This window comes from Platalea leucorodia (assembly GCF_965183815.1).
Source record: "Platalea leucorodia genome assembly, chromosome: 5".
NCBI lineage: Eukaryota > Metazoa > Chordata > Aves > Pelecaniformes > Threskiornithidae > Platalea > Platalea leucorodia.
The window spans coordinates 70,196,866-70,220,667 of NC_138827.1; the positions used below are offsets into that span (position 1 = coordinate 70,196,866).

General features: G+C 37.5%; 1 protein-coding gene across 4 annotated transcripts in view; it reads right to left on the reverse strand.

Moving 5' to 3' along the window:
- Positions 1-226: 226 nt before the first annotated feature.
- ANKRD44 (ankyrin repeat domain 44) overlaps positions 227-23,802 on the reverse strand; it is a 146,354-nt gene continuing 122,778 nt past the window's right edge. For 2 of the 4 annotated variants that reach the window (XM_082314589.1, XM_082314588.1), the window contains exons 18-28: positions 21,166-21,367; positions 17,134-17,212; positions 15,973-16,090; positions 14,725-14,941; positions 13,904-13,991; positions 11,872-11,955; positions 10,415-10,560; positions 9,477-9,559; positions 8,235-8,317; positions 7,015-7,106; positions 227-3,347 (exon numbers count right to left, since the gene is read on the reverse strand). In XM_082314589.1, the coding sequence (XP_082170715.1) occupies positions 3,289-3,347; positions 7,015-7,106; positions 8,235-8,317; positions 9,477-9,559; positions 10,415-10,560; positions 11,872-11,955; positions 13,904-13,991; positions 14,725-14,941; positions 15,973-16,090; positions 17,134-17,212; positions 21,166-21,367 (1,251 nt within the window). In that variant the 3' untranslated portion in view covers positions 227-3,288. Of the gene's footprint in view, positions 4,821-7,014; positions 7,107-8,234; positions 8,318-9,476; positions 9,560-10,414; positions 10,561-11,871; positions 11,956-13,903; positions 13,992-14,724; positions 14,942-15,972; positions 16,091-17,133; positions 17,213-21,165; positions 21,368-23,802 lie in introns of all 4 variants that reach the window. The other 2 variants (XM_082314587.1, XM_082314586.1) reach the window with 1 other exon arrangement.

Sequence of the window (23,802 nt, forward strand, 5' to 3'; positions counted from 1 at the left end):
TCACTGCTAAACACTTCAGCCTTTCCCCCTCCTTTAAAAGAAACAAAATTTACTCAGTTTTCCAACAGTATTTGTACCATTTTTATTTGTAAAAATAACCATCTGAATGCATTGCAATAGTAGTTTACAGTTAGGGTTCTTCATTACATTAATACAGCATTCAGTAGTTGAAAAAGTTACTAAACTGTGCTTGAGAAGATTCAGGTTGAATTCCAAGTCATTCACTGAGTTAAGTCTTTTTCCTCATTTCATATCTGACATTTACCCAAGTCCTTAAACTTCAATTTACAAAAGCAAACAATACCGACAAAACCCCACTGAAGCCATCAAACAATATTTTATATTGTTTATTACAAATGTTATGCAAAATATAACACTGGCACCAGATTCGTATCACCATGGTTTGTAAAGATATATTGCACATGCTAAAGCATAAAATATAAGACAAAACCTACAAAACATAAGATATTGGCTTTAATATGTAGATCACTGCATAAGAAACGCATAAAATTACATTTTATACACACACTCAGATTGTCACTAGTTTAAAACGCCCTTTCCTATAACACTGACCTAAGGTTTACTTTTTGTGTAATAAGAAAGCATTTTCAGCACTGCAAAAATTATACATTATTCCTATAGAAATTTAGCATATTAATTTTCATTTCAATGCAGGTAGAACATATGAAAAGAAGAAACACTTTATACATTCAAAGAAGGTCTGAAATGAAAATTTACTGGTAATATATTGCTTTCATAACACTCAAATGAAAAAAAAAAAAAAGACAAGTTTCACAAAACATTTCCATAATACACAAATATAAAAAGGCACTCTAATATTTCTTACATGACTAAGAATAAAAATCACAAATTTTTTTAAAATCATCCTCAAGATACATAACCAAGTTTCTCAACAGTACAATGGATAAACAATTCATTTCATGTGTTTGTTCTAGTTCAATAATCTGGCAGTTGTTTACTGCATAAAAGTACCAAACACATTATGGTGCCCTTTTAGTAGCGATGAACAGAAATCCCCTGAGCTATTTCACAGCAATTTCAGGCAGTCCGGAGGTTGTAACTCAGTATCTATGAGAGAGACTTGGGACCCCATCCTGCTATGGATTCCACCTGCAGCTGTGGTTAAAATACAGGATGAAACGATCCTGCTAATACACTTGGGCAGACGGCTGCCCCTCCCCAAATACCCTTTCCTTGGTGCAGACACAGAAGTCGTCCACGTACTGTAAATTGCAGGATCCAGGGTTAAGTGCAACAATTACGTATGATTAACTCTACTCTTGTAAAAAGTCCACAGAAAGGCAAAGTGATTATTTACAAGAGTAAAATTATTCTCATGCTTAAATATCTGCCCTAAATTACAGATTTATTTCTACATGTGATAAATTATATTACAGATTAATGTACTAGCATACAAAAAAGGGATTCTGGTAACTCACGTGAGATGTGGGACAGGCCAATACTGAGTACTTCCAAGTGTCTTGCTCATGACAATTTTCCTCCTAAATACACCATACTCAAAACATGACTTTCCCAATGCCCTTAAGATGCTAACAAATCATATGTTTCTATGATTTTTGGAATATTGCATACTTACATCATTGTTAGTTTACAGAAAACTTTAATCGGTAAAGTTTAGATTTGGTTCCTAGAAGGATCAAAGTAATTCAGTAATCACCTATGCTTCTAGAATGTTGTACACATCATTAAGAGGCAGCAGTTGTTGCACTACACAATTACCAGAGTTACGAGGTATTGCAAATATACACAAATATTTTCAGTAACTCTGTATGGTAGTAGCAAGTAAAAATACTGTTTTTTTTTAAATGGCTGCTTAAAATAATACAACATCCTCTTTGTAAAGAGGACTGGGTTTCTCCTAATGAAGCAACTTCATGTCGGATTGCGTAACTCTCTGTATTTCAGGGTGAGACTTACAACCACTCCTGCCGAGAAGCCTACCTACGTCTCTGGTTAAACTAAGATTAAAAGGCTGATCCTGCTGTTAGACAGGTGGCAGCCATTTCCCATTGGTTTATTTGTTTTCAATGCCATCATTCCACATAAAAAAAAGCAAAATTTGGGATTTCTATTAATTTCTGAACAGACACCACTGAAAACTTTAACAACTGATCTCTCCTCTTATTTTCAGTGCTTAAAGTAAGGTGGTTATTGCTATTCTGCAACTCTTAAAAGCAAAAACGTTGAGAAAAATAAATCATAAAGATGTTATTCTGTGCTATTTCTGAGGAGAAAACCAGGGGTTTGGGTGCTCTGTCATTCTATTGCAGAAAATATAGAGTTGAATGAAAAGAAATGTTCACCTTTAGAGACACTATCCTTGTGATTTTTTGTTGTAAACTTTGGAAATTTGTTAATGTTCAAGGAAACAAATATTTAATTTTAGCTAGGCAAAATAAACTTAATATATAAATATTTTTCTTAATCAAAGAACTGGAATCTGCCAATAGATTTTTAACAATTCAGTGGAACACCGCTAAAAACTGCAACTAAAACAAAAAGCCTTACTTTTCATTTACCCTGCCGAAAGCGTGCACTGAGGAAGCTCATCTCATCCTCCCAGCACAGATATAGGCCTACTGCAGACAGCCTGAGTGTGAATCACGGGAACTTGTAACGCCTTGATTCCACGCTGGACTACCTTTTCCCCTCTTTACTGTAGCCGTACAACGTTCTCTCACTTGCCTAGCAAGGGGTCGCATTCCTTTCTTATGCTCTTAAATGGTGGAAGGTGTTTTGCTGTCTGCTTTTTAGCAATGGGCGCTCTCCTGAGGTGCATCAGCCCTTCCTTTTTCTACTCAGGCCATCAGTCTTGCCTAGATTCACATTTCATTTCGCATCGCGCCAAACAGTATGCACAAATACTAACTAGGAGAACAAGCAATAGTTATTTTTCCTGGGCATTTGTTTCATTTTGAATAAATATAAACACATTTACATTAAAAGTATATGAACATATTCTTTAGTCTGGAAAAAAAAAAACCTGCGGTCAACACATCATCAGTTACAAATGTCAACTTGAAACTTGCGTCATAAAATGTAAAATTCACTCAAGACTACTCATTACCTCAAAAGTTTATATTTTTATGGTTTAGAAAAACTACTTCATTATGTCACTCACATTTGAAGAAAAAATAAAAGTATCAAAGTCTTCCATTTAATTACTGAAGCATTTTGGTCCTCTTGGTACAGCTGGTTAGTTCATGATAGCTTTTTGTTTAGTTTTTTGTTTTTGTTTACAAAGTCTCATTCTTCCTTTTGTACATCTGGTGCAGGCGAGGGTCGTGGTCCATTTGACCTAGAAACTTTGGCAGAAGGAGTAAACATATTCACAAAGTTGACATTGCTTTAAAAGCTGGTGACAATAGGCTTTTTTAGCATGTATCTCCGATCCCCTGCACGGTACACTGCTATGTTTTCTGGTGTTTGGTATTTCAACTTTTGGTGTTATGCTTTCATTGCCTTACTTTTGCTCTGTTAATCCAAACACTGGCAAAAGTATTTTAAAATTCAATACTGTTTACAGTAAAAATAAGTTATTTCAGCATAGAAAAGGGAAAAAAAATCCATTTAAGTTGGCAAGTCATTAGAAACTTTTACATACACCTTTGTCTACACCTGATTTTTCTTTTCTTTTTTTTTTTTTTTTTTTTTTTTTTTAATGATACTAGATTCATGGTTAATGGCTCAGGTGACAGAAACGTCTAATGACCCTAATTCTGTAGTGCAAATAAACCATACATGTTTGTGCTGAATTGAAAAAAAATAAGGGCCAAGTAATTTTCATTTTACGTAAGTGGTTCCACTAATGTCTGTGGGAAAATATGGTGAGACAAGTAGAATTTGGCCTTAAGAGTTTATAACTATATTTTTCTAATTGTGTGCTGCAACTAAGAACTGTAAAAAGTGCCTTCTGTAGGTTTAAGTGCTTAATACACGCAAAATGTAAAAGGTTTCATTTCCTGTAGAAAAGTAATACAGGCAGTTTTAAGATTTACAACTTTACCTTTGGTTTGTGTAAAAAAAAAAAAAAATTATCTAATTTACAGAGCCCCTGGCAGTAGGAAACGGACAAACAGAGGAAAGAGGTGATGCTCGAATCTATGAAGGCTACACTGGAAATATGTTCGTGTACTAAAGGAACAGCTAACAGATGTAAGAACTTCTTACAAACAGTTCCCTGTTTATTTGTGCTGTCAAAAAGAAAAAAAGGCGTTTTCTCCTTTTCTACTTAAAATAAGAGGTAGAGACTTTTCACAGGGGCACTTAGGGCCTAAAGAAAACATGAGGAAGCTGAAAAGCTGCAGAACGTTAATGGGAATGCGTTCCAGTAAATCCCGCTAACTTTGTTATTTAAAGACTTGATTCTCATGAACACTACAAATCTTTCAATACCTATGCTTGTCAAGAATAACAGCTAAGAATATAGCCGTGGGATTTAAGCTGTTTAAAAAGACAAAAATAAAGCTGAAATGAAATAATAACAAAAAAAAGTTTTTGAGTACCAAAAAGTCAAAATGTTTCAGAATCCGAATCATTTTCATTGTACCCATCCTCTGTTCCTATGTTATTACTCAAGGGCTTATTGTAAGAGTTAATGCTACCCATATTGGAGCCATCGCAGAGATGTGTCCTGCCCAAATTGTCTTTTTTAAAACAAACGAAGTTGAAAGCCGTCATTGAACTGGAAGGAGAAAAAGGCATCATGGTAGCCAAAATGAGTGCCAGGCAGTCAGCCACGTCTTTGTTAGGAGCGCAAGCCAGGGCTGGCGTATGACCTGGGCACAAATGCAGACAAGGCAATGGTTAGTACTAAGGGTACTGAGAATGGCACTGAGCATTCCTCATATACATCTCTAGATGACATCGTAAGCAGGAGATGTATGTTCAGTTACCATCATGCCAGGCAACAGGGGTATGTTACTTATTTTAAATTAGACATGCTGGGAAAATACACACTTTATGGAGCATTTAAATCACTGTGACCACAACAAGCACTATTTTTTTTAAATCAGGCAGCAAACAGACTTCACAATATGAATAAAAGCACTTGCTAAACACAGTTCTACAGCACAGACAGTATGATGAATACAGAACACGGGGAGTACAGCAACAGGGACAGAAACTGGCTTCAGTTTCTGTGCATATGAACAAGTCTCATTCTGAGAACAATGACTTTCATTAGAACGTAAAAGATATTAGTTTAAAAACATTTTGAAGTAATAAGCAAATGATTTTAAAGACTGATCAGTTGAGTATCTATTCAACTCAGAAAGCAGCTTATTTAGGAATTAAATTATGAGAGAAGAATTAGACCAGTGCATGTGGTACATGTATAGCAGGTATGACTACGTGGATGTTTAGTTGCCCAAATTTACATTATGTTAGAAGAATAATGACTGTATTCAGAAAGCATGGCATACACTTTAAATACAAAGTTAATATTCTACAGATGTCAGTAAAATGAAGAACTGGGGAGCTATTAAAAGTTTGTCTTCACTGCGGTTTGACATGGCTCCTGTCCAAGCACTGCCCCTAAAGCAGCTCCTCATGTGTACAAATCTTAGAAACCAGTATGCTGATTACAGTTGCTATCTATACGTTTTGCACGCTGCTACGTAGCACTCCAGCTCTTTCCAACAAATCCTTTATTCTAAGAGCAAACAGATTTGTTTGAAGATGGCTAAACCTTAAGCGCTGCAGCAATACTAATCTGAGGCAACGACCACTACTGATATCCTACTGCCTCAAGTAAGCTGAGAACACCTGCAGTGTAGATGAGTTTGGTGGACAAACGTGAGTATGGCTTTGTAGCAAACTACCCGCATTTAAGCGCTGACTGCAGTGAATCCATACCCTAAAATGGAATTTCCTCTTCCACTGAGTTCCAAGCATGAATATTCTTTAGAGTTGTACTTATACTAAGATTGTACTTAAATTTCTCTTTTAAACTGCATATGTGGCTGTTCCTAGAAAAATTAACTGTGTATCAAATTTAAACTTAATTTTCACTCGTTACATACATGCAAATTAGCCGGATCTGTATGTACAATTTTAATCATAAAAACTGTGGTTAGAAGCTAGTCTGGTTCATTTTTCTGTCCCCTATCTCTAAAATGAGGTTAGGGCCAGATGACTTCAGTGGAACTCATTCATGCAAGTATATCTAGGTAGCATTTGGTTAATAGGAAATACTCACCACTCAGTTCTTTTCATCCATAGATCTCAAATGTCTTGCAATGATGGGTGAGTATTATTATTGTTACTTTACAGATATGGGAAGATGGAGGTACCAAATTGTTACATTAATGCCATGAAGTCAGTATTGTAAGACAGACCAGCTTATTTCAGGAAGACATTTTTGAAAACATTAATTACAGAAGCACAGCCCTCTATGGGCTTTATAATGTTTAGGGAAGGACTTCATTGAGATCTGAAACAAAATTATCAGATTTATTAACTAATCATGTATTTTATGACGCAACAGTAATTTACTTGCATCTTGCATTAGGTCAGACAATTGGTAAGCAGAAGCTTTGATCTCAGAATGAACTAGGACACGATCAAACATATGTTGATGGTTTTCTTCCTACCCATTAAAACATGCGCTGATTGAATGCATAATCCTTAATTCTTCTGCAAGGCGTCAGAATTATCCGGTGCCACTTGCATGTTTAGGAAATTCAAGTTACCACTGCACTCAAGCATTAAAAAAGACTAGCTGTTGACAGTACATGCAAAATGAACAGTAAAAGGGACCGCTGTGATGTTTAGAATACATTTTTATATTAAAGAAAAATAAATAGTATCTTTTTTTTTTTTAATAGGTACTCACACAGCTCATTGTCTGTTCTTGGAAGGATAAAAGCATCAATGATGTCTACCATCAGCTTTTAAGTCTATTGCTTCGGTCAGTTGTAAAATTACCTGTTGGGTCCTACTGAAGATTGTCAAAGGGTATTATTTACTTACCATTTTCATCTACTGCTAGGACACATGCCCCTTTGGCTAGCAATTCTTCAACCACCATCTTTAAGCCGTTTCGTGCAGCAATATGGAGAGGTCTACAAAAACATAACAACGAAATTCAAGTTCAGTTTAAAACAGACTTTCCAAAAAAAGTTAGGTAATGCTTAAAGCATACCCAGCATCAGAAAGAGAATGTTTTCCTTTTTTGGATCATTACAATTAAATTGTAGACATTAACTTATATTAAAGCTTTTAAAATAATCCTCATGTTTCACATCTATAAAACATACGTGCGAGACAAATACAATTACCTTTACATACACAAAGATTGCTTAATACTTTCCAGTCTAGAGGCTTTCTTTAAAAAGCTCTCATTTTTCCACTGTTTGCAGCACAAAATTGACATTTAAAAGGAAAATGAATTTAAGACTGAAGAAATGCCTTTGTTCCATCCTTCATTCTGGCTACTACAGTCTGTTCAAAATTACGGTATTGCCTTTTTATCCTTGAATACTCGATTTCTAATCTCTGTTACTGCAGAGCAGATGGAAATTAAAAATAACCACTGGTTTGCCCCCTTCCTGAGCCAACACCCAATGCTCCCGTTTGGGGACAGCTAGTGAGACAGGAAAAACAATTTCATATTGGAAGGGGGAAAAAAAGGGCTAAGATGGAATGAATTCTTCTGCAAGCACTAGATGATCTGCCACCTGAACTCGTGGCTGAATCTTCTCCTGTGGGATTCCCCCATACCAGTCAAACAGTTGCAGCTGGGGTAAGAATATCGATGGTTTCTACCTCTGCTGAAAACATATGGTATGGATGGGAGTTGCACATGAAATATCACCTAAAAAACCTTCTGAAAATTAAATGTACCACCTTGAGTCTAAATAAATTATTTAGATTTAAGGTGACGCTCAAAAAGCTAGGAAATGCCAGATGTATACTTACCCATTTACATGATTAATAGACATTTTGATACAGTTTTCAAATACATGACCTCATATAATTTTTCCACCAGACCACGTATAGAATAGGCATCAAAGGAATCAAAATTAAAAGTGAAAATGCAATTCAAATTTGGTCTTTTCAAGGGCAAGCACTCAAAAAAACCAGAAATTAACTTTTTTGTTCTATGAAAAAATCTGAGACATGAATTTGAAATGCTAAATCGAAATCTTCTGGTAAGTCAACTGAACTTGAGAGGATCAGGCTATACTTACGTCTGCAATGCATTATTTTTTGCATTAATAAGGCTCTGTTCTTGTATCTTGTCAAGTATTAACAAGGCACATTTTTCATGACCCTGTAGTTGGGGAAAAAACCCAAATAGTGTTAATTTGCTGAGGAATTTGAAACTGAGGCAAAAGAAATGTTACATATAAAAGTGAAATTTAATAACTCAATTTGAAATACAAAACATGCTACTCAGCTTATAAGGATGTGTAGCAGGTGAACTGTAGGAGCCTTACAATACCATTTACAAACTGCCACTGCTAGGATGCTTTAGCACATTTAGAAATTCAGTCATTCACCCTCCATTCATTATATACGAGTTCACCTCCTCAGCTTTCAGAGAAGACTGCTGTTTCTCGTGAGAGAGCATTCAATGGATTATTTATTAGAACTACATAATAACATACAAAAGAGATGGTTTAATCTTTCTGGGTCTTTAAATGCCTTTCTGTATTATTGATAAGCTACTACAAAATCCCTTCAGTGTGAGAGCTCTAATAATGAAACTCTGGAAATAATACAGATCCGGGCCTTACTTCTGATACTGTTTCTGCACAGCACGTCGCAGATGCCGAGCCTACGGCCCTGGCAGGTGAACAGCTGCCTGAAGGACCTTGAGAATTCAGCGAGGCTCATGTGTCTGCAGAAACTGGAGCAATACTATCACACTGGAATCTAATCCGTGGATAGGAGCAAAAGAAAAGGCCCAGGAGAGGGAATCCCATGGGCATTTTTTCTTGCAGAAACAGCAGTAGCCATTGGAATTAAGAGGAAGAAAGGGTGGGAAAAGACGCCACCACCAATCTAATCAATGCCTCTGGTTTTACTGCTGCAGAGCATAAGGGAAAATTTGGGGTTCCTTCCACAGAAATTGGAGAATAAGAAAAAAGAATAAATACTTTTTTTTTCTTTGCCACTGAACCTATGTTAAGCTATTTTACAGTGAGGTTATTTAGTAAAATCTCAAAGCATTTTCCATTATTTCTCTTAGTTTCCCTTCCTTATGTTTCAGCTGTCATAAGAGGCATCCATATTTCTCAATTTACTAAACCTTGAAACAGACTTGAGAAAAAGCTTGGAACAATTGCTGCCTTCCTCACCACAAGTTTGACCACCACATTCCATTGCAGAAAAATTTTTAGGAGCATAGACACGCACATACATGCATACAGACAGACAGACAGACAGACAGTGAAAAGAACAGAAGCATACAGAGGTCTTCAACTTACTTTACTGCTAGCCAAGTGCAAAGATGTATTCAACTCCTTATCTTTTAATGTCAGGTCAGCCTTGGCAATGTTCACCAAAAAGTCTGAGGTATAGAATAGAAATCAACGAACAAACCCAATGGGCAGACGAACATGTAAAAACAAAGGAAAAAAATTACTATTTCAATATACTTGTGCATACATGCAAATCAATTAAGTCTTTACGTGATGCCAGCTTTATGAACGTGAAGTGAAAATAATGAATGAGAACGGACTAATCTTGTGCAGGTAATCAGCAAGCCAAGGCAGAGCTAATAGCTCATTCACTGTGCCCCAAACTGTCAAACATATATTAATCTTAATTTATTTATAAACTTCCCCATTTGCAGATCAGCAAGTTCTGCCTGAATCACCTTCTCCTGAGAACAACTGTGCATCCTGCTTTGAGAGGACTAAGTGGATGTAAAAAATTTAGGGTGCAGTCTGTACTGTTGAAGCTAGAGGAAAGGGAATTCTGTTAAGCCAATATGACCCTTAATCTGTATGTCTATAGTATACAGTCTAGCCTGGAAAAGCAGCTGCTGATAGCTGCCGTTTTAAGAACGGGACTTCTTATAGTAGAGTGGAGAAAAAGGTTACACAATCTTTTTCACATGTGCACTTTTACTGCTCCATAAAATCAAGGAAGTAAGTCAGAGAATAGAATTACTACTCCCCTCATGCTCTTTACAGTTTGCTCTTAGGAGGAAATAAGACTCAAGTTCGTTATTGTAAATGTTCACCAAGACTGCTGAGAAGAAAAAGAATTTTTTTACAGACGTAAAGGTAGCTTCTTACAGACATCCATACAATTTGTTTTTCTTCCTTAGTTTTCACAGGAAAAAAGTGACTACCTATTCAGCATAGTAACTGCAGTAGCACTCACCCTTCAAAACGAACAGAAGCAAGGATGTACTTACCTACAGCACCTACGTGACCATTTTGAGCTGCCATCATGAGAGGTGTTTTCCCTGCGTGATCCGCAGCATTCACTTGTGCGCTGTGACTCAGGAGGAGCTGGAGGCACTCCACATGATCCGCGAAGGCTGCTGCGTGAAGGGGTGTTCTGTGGGGAAAGGAACACGACCACAGCTGTTGCTAAAGAATGACAATATTCCTGTTCGCTTACCTTCCCAACAACCTGAAAGTGCAAGACATTTTTGATTTTTTTTTTCCTATGAAACTTTGAGTTGTCACCAGGGGAACACGATAGTAGCAGCATCTGAAATAAGTTAAATAATATTTACAGTCTCTGTCCTGGTGCAATATAAACTTTAAAAAAAAGGGAAGCATGAGGTGGATATGACACAGTGCAGATATGATACTGTGGAGAATCTCATATTAGCAGCATATTTATTTTAATGGAGCATACTGCGTAATATGAAAAGCAGTACAATCCCTCAGTCTTATTCATCTGATTTTATTTTTTTAAGAAGCCTAAGATGGGAAGAACTATCAGAAAAGAACAGATCCATTATTTAAAAAAAACAAAAGTATTTTAAGTTATAGTAAAAAATACTGCAGCAACAAGCTACAACAACAGTATTACTATAAAAAGCAGAAGGAATTCTATCCGCTTTGAAGGTTATCAGTTTCCACAAGACTGAGACACCAGAATTCGTTTGCTGTCTCCCTATGGCATTTTGGGCCGAAGTGTGACTAACAGAGATGAAAGAGAGCTGGTACACAACCCAGCTCATAGCGTTACTTCAGGTTTTGCTTATCAGTAAGGGTGAGGTGGTCTTACCCTTATAGGAGTAAGTAATCACCATTACTGAAGGTCTTGAATTTGTTTTAATTAACAGAAACAATGAATATTCAATTTTTATAATTTCAGCAATTTTGATTAAAATATATATATACACACACACATAGTGAGGAGATTATCAACGTGACAAATTAAGGATTTGGCTGAATGCACATCTCTTGCTGTATCAGTATTATTTTGCTACATAGATGTTTTGAGTTGTGTGCCCTAAGAATGCTAACATAACATTAAAGCTTTTAATGAAATACTTCTCTATGTGTACATAGTAGCACTCCATTTAGCAAAGATAAATGTATTTAAGTATTTAACAAAGAAAACTGGTTCAGGGAAACAGCCTGTAGGCATAGCTGTTCTAGACAAACAAAATACTATTTCTTTTGTATTTCTTTTCATATGTACTATGAAACTGAATACTTTGTAATATTCTTGCTTCAACTGAGCCACCATTTAACTCTGTTGCAGTGTTAACTGCTGTCTGAGAGAGTCGGCATGACAAGTCTTAGCTCAACCATATCAGATAGGGATTAGTTCCAGAGGTTCAGAAAGAATTATGAAAAATACTGGATGGATTCATGAAGATGAAATGCAATTTGTTTAAGAATCTATTACCTTCCTTTGTCATCTTTGCAATTGACAATGCTGGCATCGATGGCTCCGATGAGCAGTGATGCACAGTTTTCATGATCATTGATTCTGCCAAAGAAAAGACATTTTCAAAAAGGTAAAAAGTCTTTTCCCACTTTCCAATATTAATTTACTTCACTTCCCATTAATATTTCTCATTGCTTATTTATAAGTTATCCTAACATACCTTTGCCGTAATGCTTTCCGTCACATTTCTGATTATTCATCATCTCTCCATTTAACCAAACTGCATCTGCTACTATGAATTTCAGTCTCTAAAGCAAAGCTGATCCTGCAATTCACTATGCACAAGGGTAATTGAAAGTGCAGCACAAACCTAGGATTAAAACCTTAATACCTTAAAATCCTTTAGTCTAAATGTCAAACACACTTGGATCTGGAAAGCACTCAGTCATAGATACCTACATATTCAAAGCTTTATTCTAATGTTTTGGGTACTGAAGCCCACATCTCTTCAAACTCACACATTTAATACTTTTCCTTGGTGGATGTACTCAATTAATACTCTTTTTGGTTGTTAATTTGTCTCATTTCATTATGAAAATGAATAGTGTTTAGTAACAGTATTGGACATATGGTACAGCTAACACACACCCTTGCTGGATTAGCAGCTGGTTTAGTTTTAAATTTGCATGCATTTTTAAGTTGCACACATTTTTAATGGGTTTGAGAATTACATACTAGTTTAAAAGAATATAAATACTGAAAAAAAAAAAAATTCAAAGCCATCACCAGAAATTCAGATTTCAAATACTATCTTTCAGCCACAAATGATTTTATTTTAAGCAGAGTAAAACCAGTGCTTCATATACGCTTTTATTTCTCTAATATATTGGGTTTTTTGTAATTTCAAAGTTTGATACGTGACAAATTACTTTTCTGCTTTCCAATGATGTGGACTGTAGAAGGGAAGCCTACACAATAGTAACTCCTATCACTACTTCTGGAAGGCATTCATTCTTCCATAGAACATAGAATAGAATACAGTCATTCTAGTTGTTGGCAGAGATTAGGAAGGTTTGCATTTGTTTTTTCAGTGCTTAATTCCTTACTCTTCTGATGGCTTACATGTTTTAATAAGCATGTGTTAGGTCCTACAAACTAAAGTAATCTTGCATTTAAAAAAAAAAAAATTAATTTGTAATTATGTTATGAAAAGTTACGATTTTGGTCGGTCAGAATTCTTCCCATATGACAACATACTGCTTTATTTGAATAACGAATGTGTATAAAATACATGCACGGAAGAAGATGAATACCTCATAATAGCCACCACCTTTTCGTTGTTCATAATTAATATGAGAACTTTGGATACAGAGTCTGCCTCTATAACCGATCGATCCCTTTGGCTAGGACCTGGGTAAGAAGTACCAAACCTTCAAGACAGAGATTATCTCAGAAGGAAGAAAGACCATGAAGAAAATCGGTCTGGAAAACACTCAGCTGAGGATGTTTCGGAAAAAATATGGCCTGCACAGAACACCATTCTAGCATGACATAGACTGTTGTTTCAAATCCTTCCTTCATTAATGCTTTGTTCCCATTGCTAAAAAAGAATCATCTTGATTCTGACAAATTTCTTAACTTTCAGACATTGAGTTTCAAAGGAACCTCAAAAATTCGTATTTACAGGGACCAAGGCACTATAGCCCCGGTCATGGCCTAAGAATGGAAGAGCTATGAAGTTCCAGCCTGTGTGAAGAAAAGGCACAGGTCTGTAGTTGTAAGCAAGGGAAAAGAAAGTAGAAAGGGAGCAGAAATGCAGCTATTTAATTACAAGTCAGAATTTCATCAAATAGCCTAAATGTATGAAATTTATGCAAAAATACTCTTTATTGTACCACTTTTTCAGCAGAAGTACAATTTTATTATCAGCTTTAAAATTATTTGCTCATGCAAATAATCTAAAAACAACAACAACAAAAAGCTTTTTTCTCACACTGCTATTTTTTCCAAACATATCCTAAAGCATTTGTTACTGGAGATTTCTACTTACACGGCACAGTGCAATGGAGAGAAGCTGTTACCATAGAATGTGCGGAAAAATTTTTGTTCCAATAGTACCTCTATGCAGTTTTCATGACCTGTAAGAGATCAGACATTTCACAGCGTTGCACAAAGCAAGTAATTCACTTGATTCATATTAGGCTTATACAGATTAGTATTTAACACTAAATTCAAAGTTGAACACAATATGTATATAATTTTACCACATAAGAGCTTATAAACAGATTTTTTTTTTTTTTTAATGGCAGCAGGAAGATAGATCCAGGCTAATATTAGCACTTAGTGAAAAACAGAAAAGGAAAAAATTCTTTTTTGTGTGATGTTATGTATGTTGCCTTACACATCTCCAAAGATGGTCTTAAATGATGGTATTAGGAAACTTCATCCTTATATTAAGCAACAAGTTCAGATTATCCAGTTTAGAATAATCAGTTCAGTTCAGAATATCCATCTATTCACATGGTCTCTTGCATTGATAAATAAGAAGGTGACACCTCAAAGGAGCATTCGTGGCCCCACAGAAATCAATGAGAATGTCATCACTGACGTCAGTAAAACCAGAATTTCACCCTGGCCTCCTGTGACTGGAAGCAAATGAGCTGCAAAGCGCCTGGGAAGTATTGCTGGAATTTCCCTGGCTTCTGAACTGGAGGGTGAACATAGCAATGCTAACTACAGAGAGCAAGTAGAGGGGAGATAATTTGCCCCTTCATTTCAAGCTTCTCAAAGTGTTAGGCTGCTTTGTCATCATGTTTCCCTAAAACTGAGGCCACATTTGGCCTTGGCAAAAGTCCGCAGGGAGAAACTTACCGTTGTAACAAGCCCAGTGCAGCGGTGTATAACCTTGATTATCTTTCAAACTGCAGTCTTCCTCTGAAAGTGCTATCTGCAGTAATTCACTCAGCCAAGTGGCATGACCCCGAGCTGCTGCAAAGTGCAGAGGTGTTCTGCCTCTGGCGTCTTTACATAAAATAGATACTTCTTTCTCTAACAGCATCTGAACACACTCTTCGTGCCCAGTCATAATCTGATAACAAAGAAACGAGTAAAGAAGTTGACATAATACAGATTCTTGCCCAGGAAATACGGAATATGACTGATGCCTGTGGACATGAAATGGCCTGGATGGGATTCAGAAGGCAGAGGTGAAAGCTCCTGTGCTCCCATGAGTACCTATGATAACTGATACACTGAAGTGTATTTGGTGCTGTCTTTCACAGGCATTGATTCCTAGTCTGTGGAAGAGACTCCACTAAGTGAGGCGCAAAAGCAAGGAGGAGTTTAAGACTAAGGAAACAGATGAACAAGGGGTGAGGTTCAGAAAACGAGAGTCTAGCTTCTCAAAACCATGTACGAATAAGAGAACTGAGGGGAAAAAAGGATCAAGAATATCATCAGAAATTGGAAAAGCTGCTTTAACAGCTGTCCAGCTACTATCAAGGACCTCTGCATCATACATAGGTTAGCTTTGGTATCTTGGTCACGTTCATGTATTGCTATCAATACAGAAGAGAAATTTTATGCCATAGCTTTTATTACGGACAGGTGTTGGACTCCTAAGCTGAACTGCTCACTGCAGTTCTCATAGAGTTCTGTATAAATATCATCTCTTGCATCAACTTCACATTGGGTAAGAAGCAGACTCCTCAAAAAGATTAGATCTGCCTCGAGTTTCACTGCCTCCAGATCAAAACTTAAAGCTTACTTTTTACACCATCCTCCCCAAGAAAAATGAAAATAACTGGTGGGCAGTTCTTTTAAAGAAATTATTTTCATAAGGTGCTCCATTATATGAATAATGGCTGCCATTGTAAAGTGTCTAGATGCAAGAAAAATCGGTCTAATCAGTATTTTATGTAATTAATTAAAGTGAATGTGAAATAAAGGCAAAAGCAGAGCATTACTGAGAGTAGATCTGTCCTGCTTTTTACCTCATTGACTGTGCTTGGTCAGGTTTCCAGTCATTTACAGTATTCTCTACATTCGATACCCCTGTATTTGTAAGTGAGTTGTAGTCACAGTAAAACAAATAATTAAGAATCATAAAAATTAAGTCACCCCTCGATGTAAAGCTGTGCATCCCAGGAGATCAGCTGCATCTACAGATGCTTCTTTTTCAAGTAATAAAGAAACAGCATCGATGTGCCCATATGCCACTGCAAGCATTAGTGGGGTTCTAGAAGAAAAACAAAAACAAACCAGTCACAGCTGTAAAATGACATACTGCTTGCCTCTGCTAGCTTATAGGAATAGAGAAATCAGCAAGCCTTGCATTTCTCTCCATTTCTACCCACAAACCTGTTTCTTTTACCATACTCATCCATATAACACCTAAGTGAAGACCTTTGGTATGAAATTATTAAGATGTTTAACAACCAACTACCATGACTGAAATAGAAACAAACTCATTTGTCAGCAGTTTACAGAGCAACATCATTCAAGACAATCTGTTCTCTTAATAACCTACAATTACTGTCACCTCCAGCGACACATGAGCTTTACGACATCCAAGTGTTGTGAATGAATGTACCTGCTAGTTACCGAGATGACAACCACACAAAACATTTCTTTTGCAAATGCTGCACAATTGCTTAAAGGGGATGAAGGGACATGAGGAAACTATTCAAGCCAAAAGTCCATTTTTTTTTTTCTGGAAGGGATCTGTTCTCCTTCCATTTTTAGATAAGACTAATACCATTTAAAGTTATACGTATAGACAGATATGTTCCAGGCACCCCAAATGAGTTTTTTTAAACCATTCCCATTTTCACTTTTAAAATATACTTTATTCTCCCTCTGTAACTGTCATTTAACAAGAAGTACAATTTTTGTAGGAACACCTCAGATTCGTGTGTCACCTCAAATAAACATTCTGTCTCACTGCACCAGCCTAATATACCAACTAAACCCAGAAATAGCAATGTTTTAGAAAGAAAAAGACTCTCTATAGAAACATCTCAGCAGCTTGTTAGTTTTTATTGAATCTGGCCCTCAGCATCTATGAAGAATTGTTTAGAGTATGAAGCAAAGGCTAAGATTAATGAATAATCCCTTCCACATGGCTTAGATCAACTGAATGTGTGCTTTGTAATCCCTGCCAAATTCTACAAGGAGAAGCGCAGGAAATACAGTATTTCAAATAAATGCTTTTTTAGTAAGAAATCTGAGATGCTATTTGAATCACAGAGCTGAAAGAAAATCATCACAAAGAAAACTTACTGTCCTTTGGCGTCTGTCACGTCAGGGTTGTCTGCAACTTCTAGCAACAACCGTAAACAAGGTGTATGGCCATTAATGACTATGAAGAAAAAAAAGGATGTTTAATTAAAATATGTTTAATTTCAGATACTTTTCCATTGGAATGCTTACGGATAAGAAATTTCTTTATAAACAAGGAAAATATTCCACAATATAAGAAATTAATATTCCCACAATTTTCATTTAACTTGTGCCGATGAAATGCTGAGCTCTTTTTTCCCTGACCTCAGTAAGATGAGGATTAGTTCTCTTACATACAAAAATCCCAAATGAGTAAAACAGAAATCGTGATTTTTACTGCTGCGGTATCTATTAAACCAGACAGCATTTCAAAATCCCTCAGAGTGAGCGGGCAGACAAGGCTTTCTGCGCTCAGATCTGGAACGCAGTACGAAGTACATCGGCAAGGCTTGCTAATTTTGTGTGCACTGTACAAGCAAGTTCTTCAGCGCTGCTATGAAAAACGAAGCATCCGCAAAGAATGACCAATGATACAGATGTCATATTTGTAACAGCACATAACACCAGAGACTAAATTCCTTTGGGGTTTTTCCAGCTTTTCTAGTTATTGGAAGCCACAGCTACTTCTCAAAAAGGGGGTTTCCTTTTTAAAATGTAACCCATTGCTGTTGGAAAACAGCTCAGAGTTACTACACTTTGCACAGCCTGACACTGGAAACCCATCTGTGTGTCAGCTGGCTTAAAGGCTTCAGCTTTATACAACTCATGGGATGAAGAAACAGTATTTTCTTCTTTGAAAAACAATAATTCCTGTACTCAGTAGATAGAGATTTTGTTCCTATTACAGCAAGTCATGCATTCACACTGCCTACACCCTGTGGGCTGAGGCAAAACCCTTGGACACCACCTATGTCACATCGTTCTGGCAGAGAAATGGGCGGACATCATCACATTTAAATCACTCATCCAAAAATAATCTTAGTTGCTCTACCCAGAAAAATAAAAGATATTTTTAGTTATTTACCAGTAAGTAATGCCATATACATAACATGTAAACAGTTCTATGGGGCTGATGAGTCACTGGCTTGGGGGGGGGTGGAAAATCTGTTCTTTCTCCCAGCAGGAGGAAGAGAAATCATAACTTGTTCACACCAATGTCTGAAAAGGATTTTGGTAAATGAGTTTTAGAACAGATACTCCCAGAAACTCTTAGGAGCTGACCCAGCGATTGCTAAGCATTACAGACCCTGCAGGGAACATTAGTTTTGCCAACAGAGCTACAACACTAACGCTAGGGGAACATTTGCAATGGATTCCCCAAGCTAGCCAGAGGAAAGACTGGTGGTAATAAAATTACACAGGGAACATATAATTTAGGCGAAGGAAATTCTCCATGTTATGAGGTCAGAGGAAGTCTGTTCCCTGAGGGGGACAGACAGAAAAAAGAAATACTTCATTAGGTGATTTCTCTCCTAAAGTTACAAATCCCTTTACTGAATGGAGCTCTGCAGAATCCTGTAATCCAATCCACCACTTCAGGTCTCCTTAAGTGTTGCGTTCTGCAGTTGTGCTTGTGTAATTAGAAGGAATGAAGGCAAACACGTTTAAGGGGACGGGCAGACATGCCTTCGTGTTTCTTTCTAGTGCGCAGGCAATACACGCAGGTATTCACTTTCGTGTGTGCAAATGCGCACTGTCACTCAAGGGATTAATTCAGCAAGAATTCTGTCTGATCTCTCAAAATACGCCAATTTACCTCTTACTCTTGCATTGCAAATAAAAAACGCTGGATACTGCAGTGGCACCACGCAGAGTTTCCGAGAGGTGGCATCGTTCTTTGCTAAAACACTCCTAAACAAAATGTACTGTTATGAAACAGCATAATAAAAATCATCAGATTGCAAGTGGCTTTTCGTAATAGTTGGAGATAAAAGCTTTATTCCAGAGCTAATTTTCACACAACTCTGCATAGCTCTTGATCTAAACGTTGTCTTAATGGGTATTTACCCAAAGTGTACTTATCTCCCATTTTAAAGCCTCCAAATTCGTGACAGTGATAAATTGCCTTTACTAAGAGTTCAGATATTCAACATGTCTGTGCAGTATTTTTCCTTCTTATGGTACATGTTTTCTTTAGTGTCTCATTCCTGTGGGTAGGGCTTTCTTGCTTCTTGCCTTCACCCCAACCCCCTCCTTTTATAAATACACACCTAACTTATTTTGTTTCACTGCAGATTTAAAGAACATTTTGCTTGTATCCCTGGAATATTTTTTAAAATATTTTAAAATTTAAAATTTGATTTTTTTTTTAAAGCAAAAAAATATTACAGGCCAGAAAAGTCTACAATGAATCTTCCTACTGGTTTTACATGGAAGGCACTCATACTACAGTGATGGGGGCAATTAAAAAAGAAATTAAAATAAGGGGGAAAAAAAAAACAAAATCAGAATTTGTATGAAGGTAAGAAATGTGCATATTAAAATAACACCTTTTGTTCAACAAATCTACTCAATTCTCTTCAACAAATCTATTCAACAAATCTATATTTTAAGCCAAAGCTGCTAACAAAAATATGGCTTTGTTACCATTTACTTTTCTCAGTACTGCAGAACCCCTACAATTCAGCTGAGACAACAAGAAACCTATGTCACTATAACCAGATTTTTAAATAAATGCAAAATCATTGCTATAGTGATGATGTACCAGACAAAGTCACACCTTGTTCATCATCAGACCCCAAGCTATGTTTGAAGTGGCTATAAGAAACCTCTTGACCAACGCAGCTCCAGTTTTGTGGTGGCACTGATCTTGATTTAAATTAATTAAACCAACAGTTTCAACATGGTGAGGATCAGCCGGATTTACTATTTTGTGTTTTTATCAAAAACAACTAAAACCCCCTCTCACTGAATTCTGGTCTCAGACTTCTGATATGTAAGCTCTGGTAGCACATCTCTATATCATTAGTTTGTTGTGGGGAGTAATGTACTCAGTTCTGATGCAAAATTTTAGGCGGCAGAAAGCATTTTTTAGTATGCTGTGAAGATCTATTGTGGACATTTTCTTCAGTACTGCACACAAAATTGATACTAGCCTATTTGACCTTATGCTTCCAGGTTGCACTTACATGATCACACACAGAGAACAAACTGGTATTAGAGGATGTATATTCAGTTTCATCTAAGCAAAATTAAAAGATAAATGGAAAGACAATTAAGTCTGGCCCTGAAAAGAACTGCTATCCAATGAAGTATTAATTTTACTTCCCACTAGAGGTCACTGCTATGCTGTACTGAGCCCCTCGATGAACAGCCAGAGGAGCAACATTCCCGTTGGCACCCCCGCATATTTATCTGACAGGTACATATTAAATAATAACCTTTAAATAAATGGCAAATTCTACATTTTCCAGTTAATTATGCACGTTGCATAATTAACACTCAACACATGAGGAATGGAGCAGACTCCCAGCCATAGCAAGTTCACAAGCTAGCTCAGGAGGAGGATAATGTCTGAAAAGGCGTGAATTTTTGTAGTGTTGCCCCTGCAAAAGGTTGAAAGTTTTGAACACCGGGATAACTCCATCACCAATGAGAACCTACCTGTATTTCCAACCCGTCTTCCCTAGGAGAAGCTGTGAGGCAAGTGTTCTCTCTTCCCCTGAATTTTTGGCTGAGGAACCATTAAGAGAAGGTGTTGTAGGAGAAACATCACACATCTTAAAAAGTAGGTGGTAATAGAGAGGTAAAGTAAAATAGAGGCAAGCAGGTAAGGGCAGAGCAGTAGCGGTGTGGAAAAATATGGGATTCTGTGTGAGGGAGGACTGCACCACTGGGACAGAGGAAAAAAGACCAAGGAAATGAAAGATAAGAGTTAACTGCAGAACCTCAGCAAACAAGCAGCAGTCCTCAGTACAAGTCAAAATCTCCTCCCGTTTAGAAGAAATGTGCATAGGGATAGTAGGTCGGTAAAGGTAACCGCTTCTGTGTTTTAGCATTTATACCACAAGCATAACATAAGATCACACTCACCTGAGGCATGTAGGGGGGTCCTTTTGGTGACGTTGTCTTTTACAGTGACAGAAGCACCCTGGCTAATGAGAGCTTCCACGCACTCTGCATGTCCTTTAAACGCAGCCAGGTCCAAAGCGGTACGTCCCTTCTCGTCCTTAATATCCAGATCTACCAGAGATTGGAGAAGTACCTCCAGGGCTTGATGATGACCATTATAGGCCTAGAAATACGAAATGAGTCATGTAAAGAACACAATTCTTGTCTTTCAAAGACTTTCACATAAAATGTGAATAAAATCCATCATTGTCACAGTCTCCTAAACACAGTAGAAATGACACAGTTTTCTTGATTCCTTATGACTCTCTTTTCAGCTTGAAAGGATTTTCCCAAATTATACTATAGCCAAGAAACTAAAAAATTCCTAGTGTTTAGGGACAGAAATTATGATTGTTGATTTGCTCTGACCTTCTAATACAACCCAAGGTAAGGAATTTCAGGCAATGATTTGCCAATTCAGCACAGGCTAATCAACAATTTATTTTTCACATTCTACAGTATCTTTCAGGGAAATGTTTGCTTCAACAACTAGATTCGCTAATGATGCTGGTCAGAGGTTGCATGGATTATCACCTAACTGGGTGCTAAATTCAACACATCTGCTAGTCTCCAACTAAACAAAAGCAATTATCAAACCAGATTTTTGTGCAAATACAAACACAAACTTGACCTGCTGTTTACAGCTGATGCTTCATGGACTATTCCTTCCAGTAGGATCATTTGGTAGAACAACTACAGTGGACAAGTAGATGCACTTCCAGACCTACAGCCACATTTGGGCCAACAGCACATACACAGGTGACATTACAAAAACCCAGTGGATAGCCCCAGAAACTGGAAACATTTCACTCAGCTTTATAGGGACTGCTCTCCTTGCTGTCAGACTCACAGAGAACATCCTTTTATTTATACATGAATGTATAATTAGTATTATCCGAGTTGAAGGAATTAATGAAAACAGAAGAGAAATGCAAACATGAAGGAACCAAAGAGCCACTGAATTTCAAGGCTAAGTAGTGGTGGCAGCATCTTGCTCCTATTGACCGTTGTTAAAAGTTCAAAAGAACAGGACAGTGCAGGAAACAAACAGTTGTTTCCCTGTTAGACCAAGACAACTACTTAAGGAAAGCAAAGGCAAAAGCAGAAAAAGAAAAGCAAAAGGAGATTAGGGCACAGGGAACCCATATCTCAGAAAATACTCCAATGCAGTTGTCAGCTTTTCTTCTTCATGACAATTTTATTTAGAAAACAACTAGCAACAACCTGATCTTTGACACAATATGAGGTATCTATCTTGAAGGCACCATGCAGACTGTATAGCCCATCCTCTCCTTGAAAGGATAATAAAGTTGACTTTTTCTTCTTGTTGGTTTGCCTTGTGCAGCCATTTACGCAACCATCACCATAATCACGCACCATAGCCTCAGAGAATGGCAGGTCAGTATTTTGTTGGCTGCCAGTACACCCCTTCTTTCTAAAACCAATTTCCATTGTAGGGTCAAACGTCTCTAAGCAGAGGCTTTGGTCACCGCGCCACATCAGCCATTTGACAGGACTTCATGTTTTGGGGCAGGTTGCTGGCTTTCTGGATCTATGTGTGGAGACATGCACATGGACACTGCTGGGCCTGGGGAAGGATGACCACAGGTACCCTAAAACATGGGAGGGTTTGAAACAAATACCAGAGACACTCCTGGACAGCTGCAACTGAACTGTGAAATAGTGGGTTTATGTAAGCTTTTTTATTTTTAAACTGTGGGTTTGGGGTGCCTCAGGTGAATGAACTGCTGTTAACCAGCAACAGATACAAGAGGGAGAGCCACTGGCAGTGTCCTTGCAAGGACTCTGCCCAGGAGGGACCAGAGAGGAAATGAGTTTGATGTCTGGCCAGCTGCAGGGCAAGTCCCTTCCCAGCACAGGAATTCGTGTTGGTGATAGTGCAGGCTGCAACTCCTCTTTGGGCTTGGGAGTGACACTCTCCCTCCTGCAGTCTTCAAATTGCAGGAAAAAAAGATGGGGAGAAGAGTTCAGTGACAAACTCAGCCTTTTAACCCAACTGTTTTGGCTCTTGTTCCCTCAGATTATGCATAGATAAGTCAAACATCAGGTCAGAGCTGTTCTGGCTGACTGGGAGAGATATGATCGCTATAGAACTAAAACTTGCCCCTATTTTTGAGTAAGCAAGTTGCTTCCCTTTCAAGAGGAGGGCAGCTTCATGGTGACGTTGGATATTCAGTGAAGAGCCAGTCTGTGAAAGATGTATGAGGAGGAGAGGCTGAGAGAGCTGGGACTGTTCAGCCTCAAAAAGAAAATGCTCAAGGTGGGTCTTACCAATGTGCATAAACACCTGATGAGGGAGGAAAGAAGGCAGAGCCAGACTTTTCTCAGGGGAGCCCAGTGACAAGACAAAAGGCAATTGGCCCAAATTTAAACACAGGAAATTCCATTTACTGCAAAGAAATCCATTTTTACTGTGATGGTGGTCAGACACTGAAATAGATTGCATGGAGGCTGTGAACTCTCCATGCTTGGAGATATTCAAAATGTGATGGGGCACAGCCCTGAGAGAACTTGCTCTACTGACTCTGCCTTTAGCAT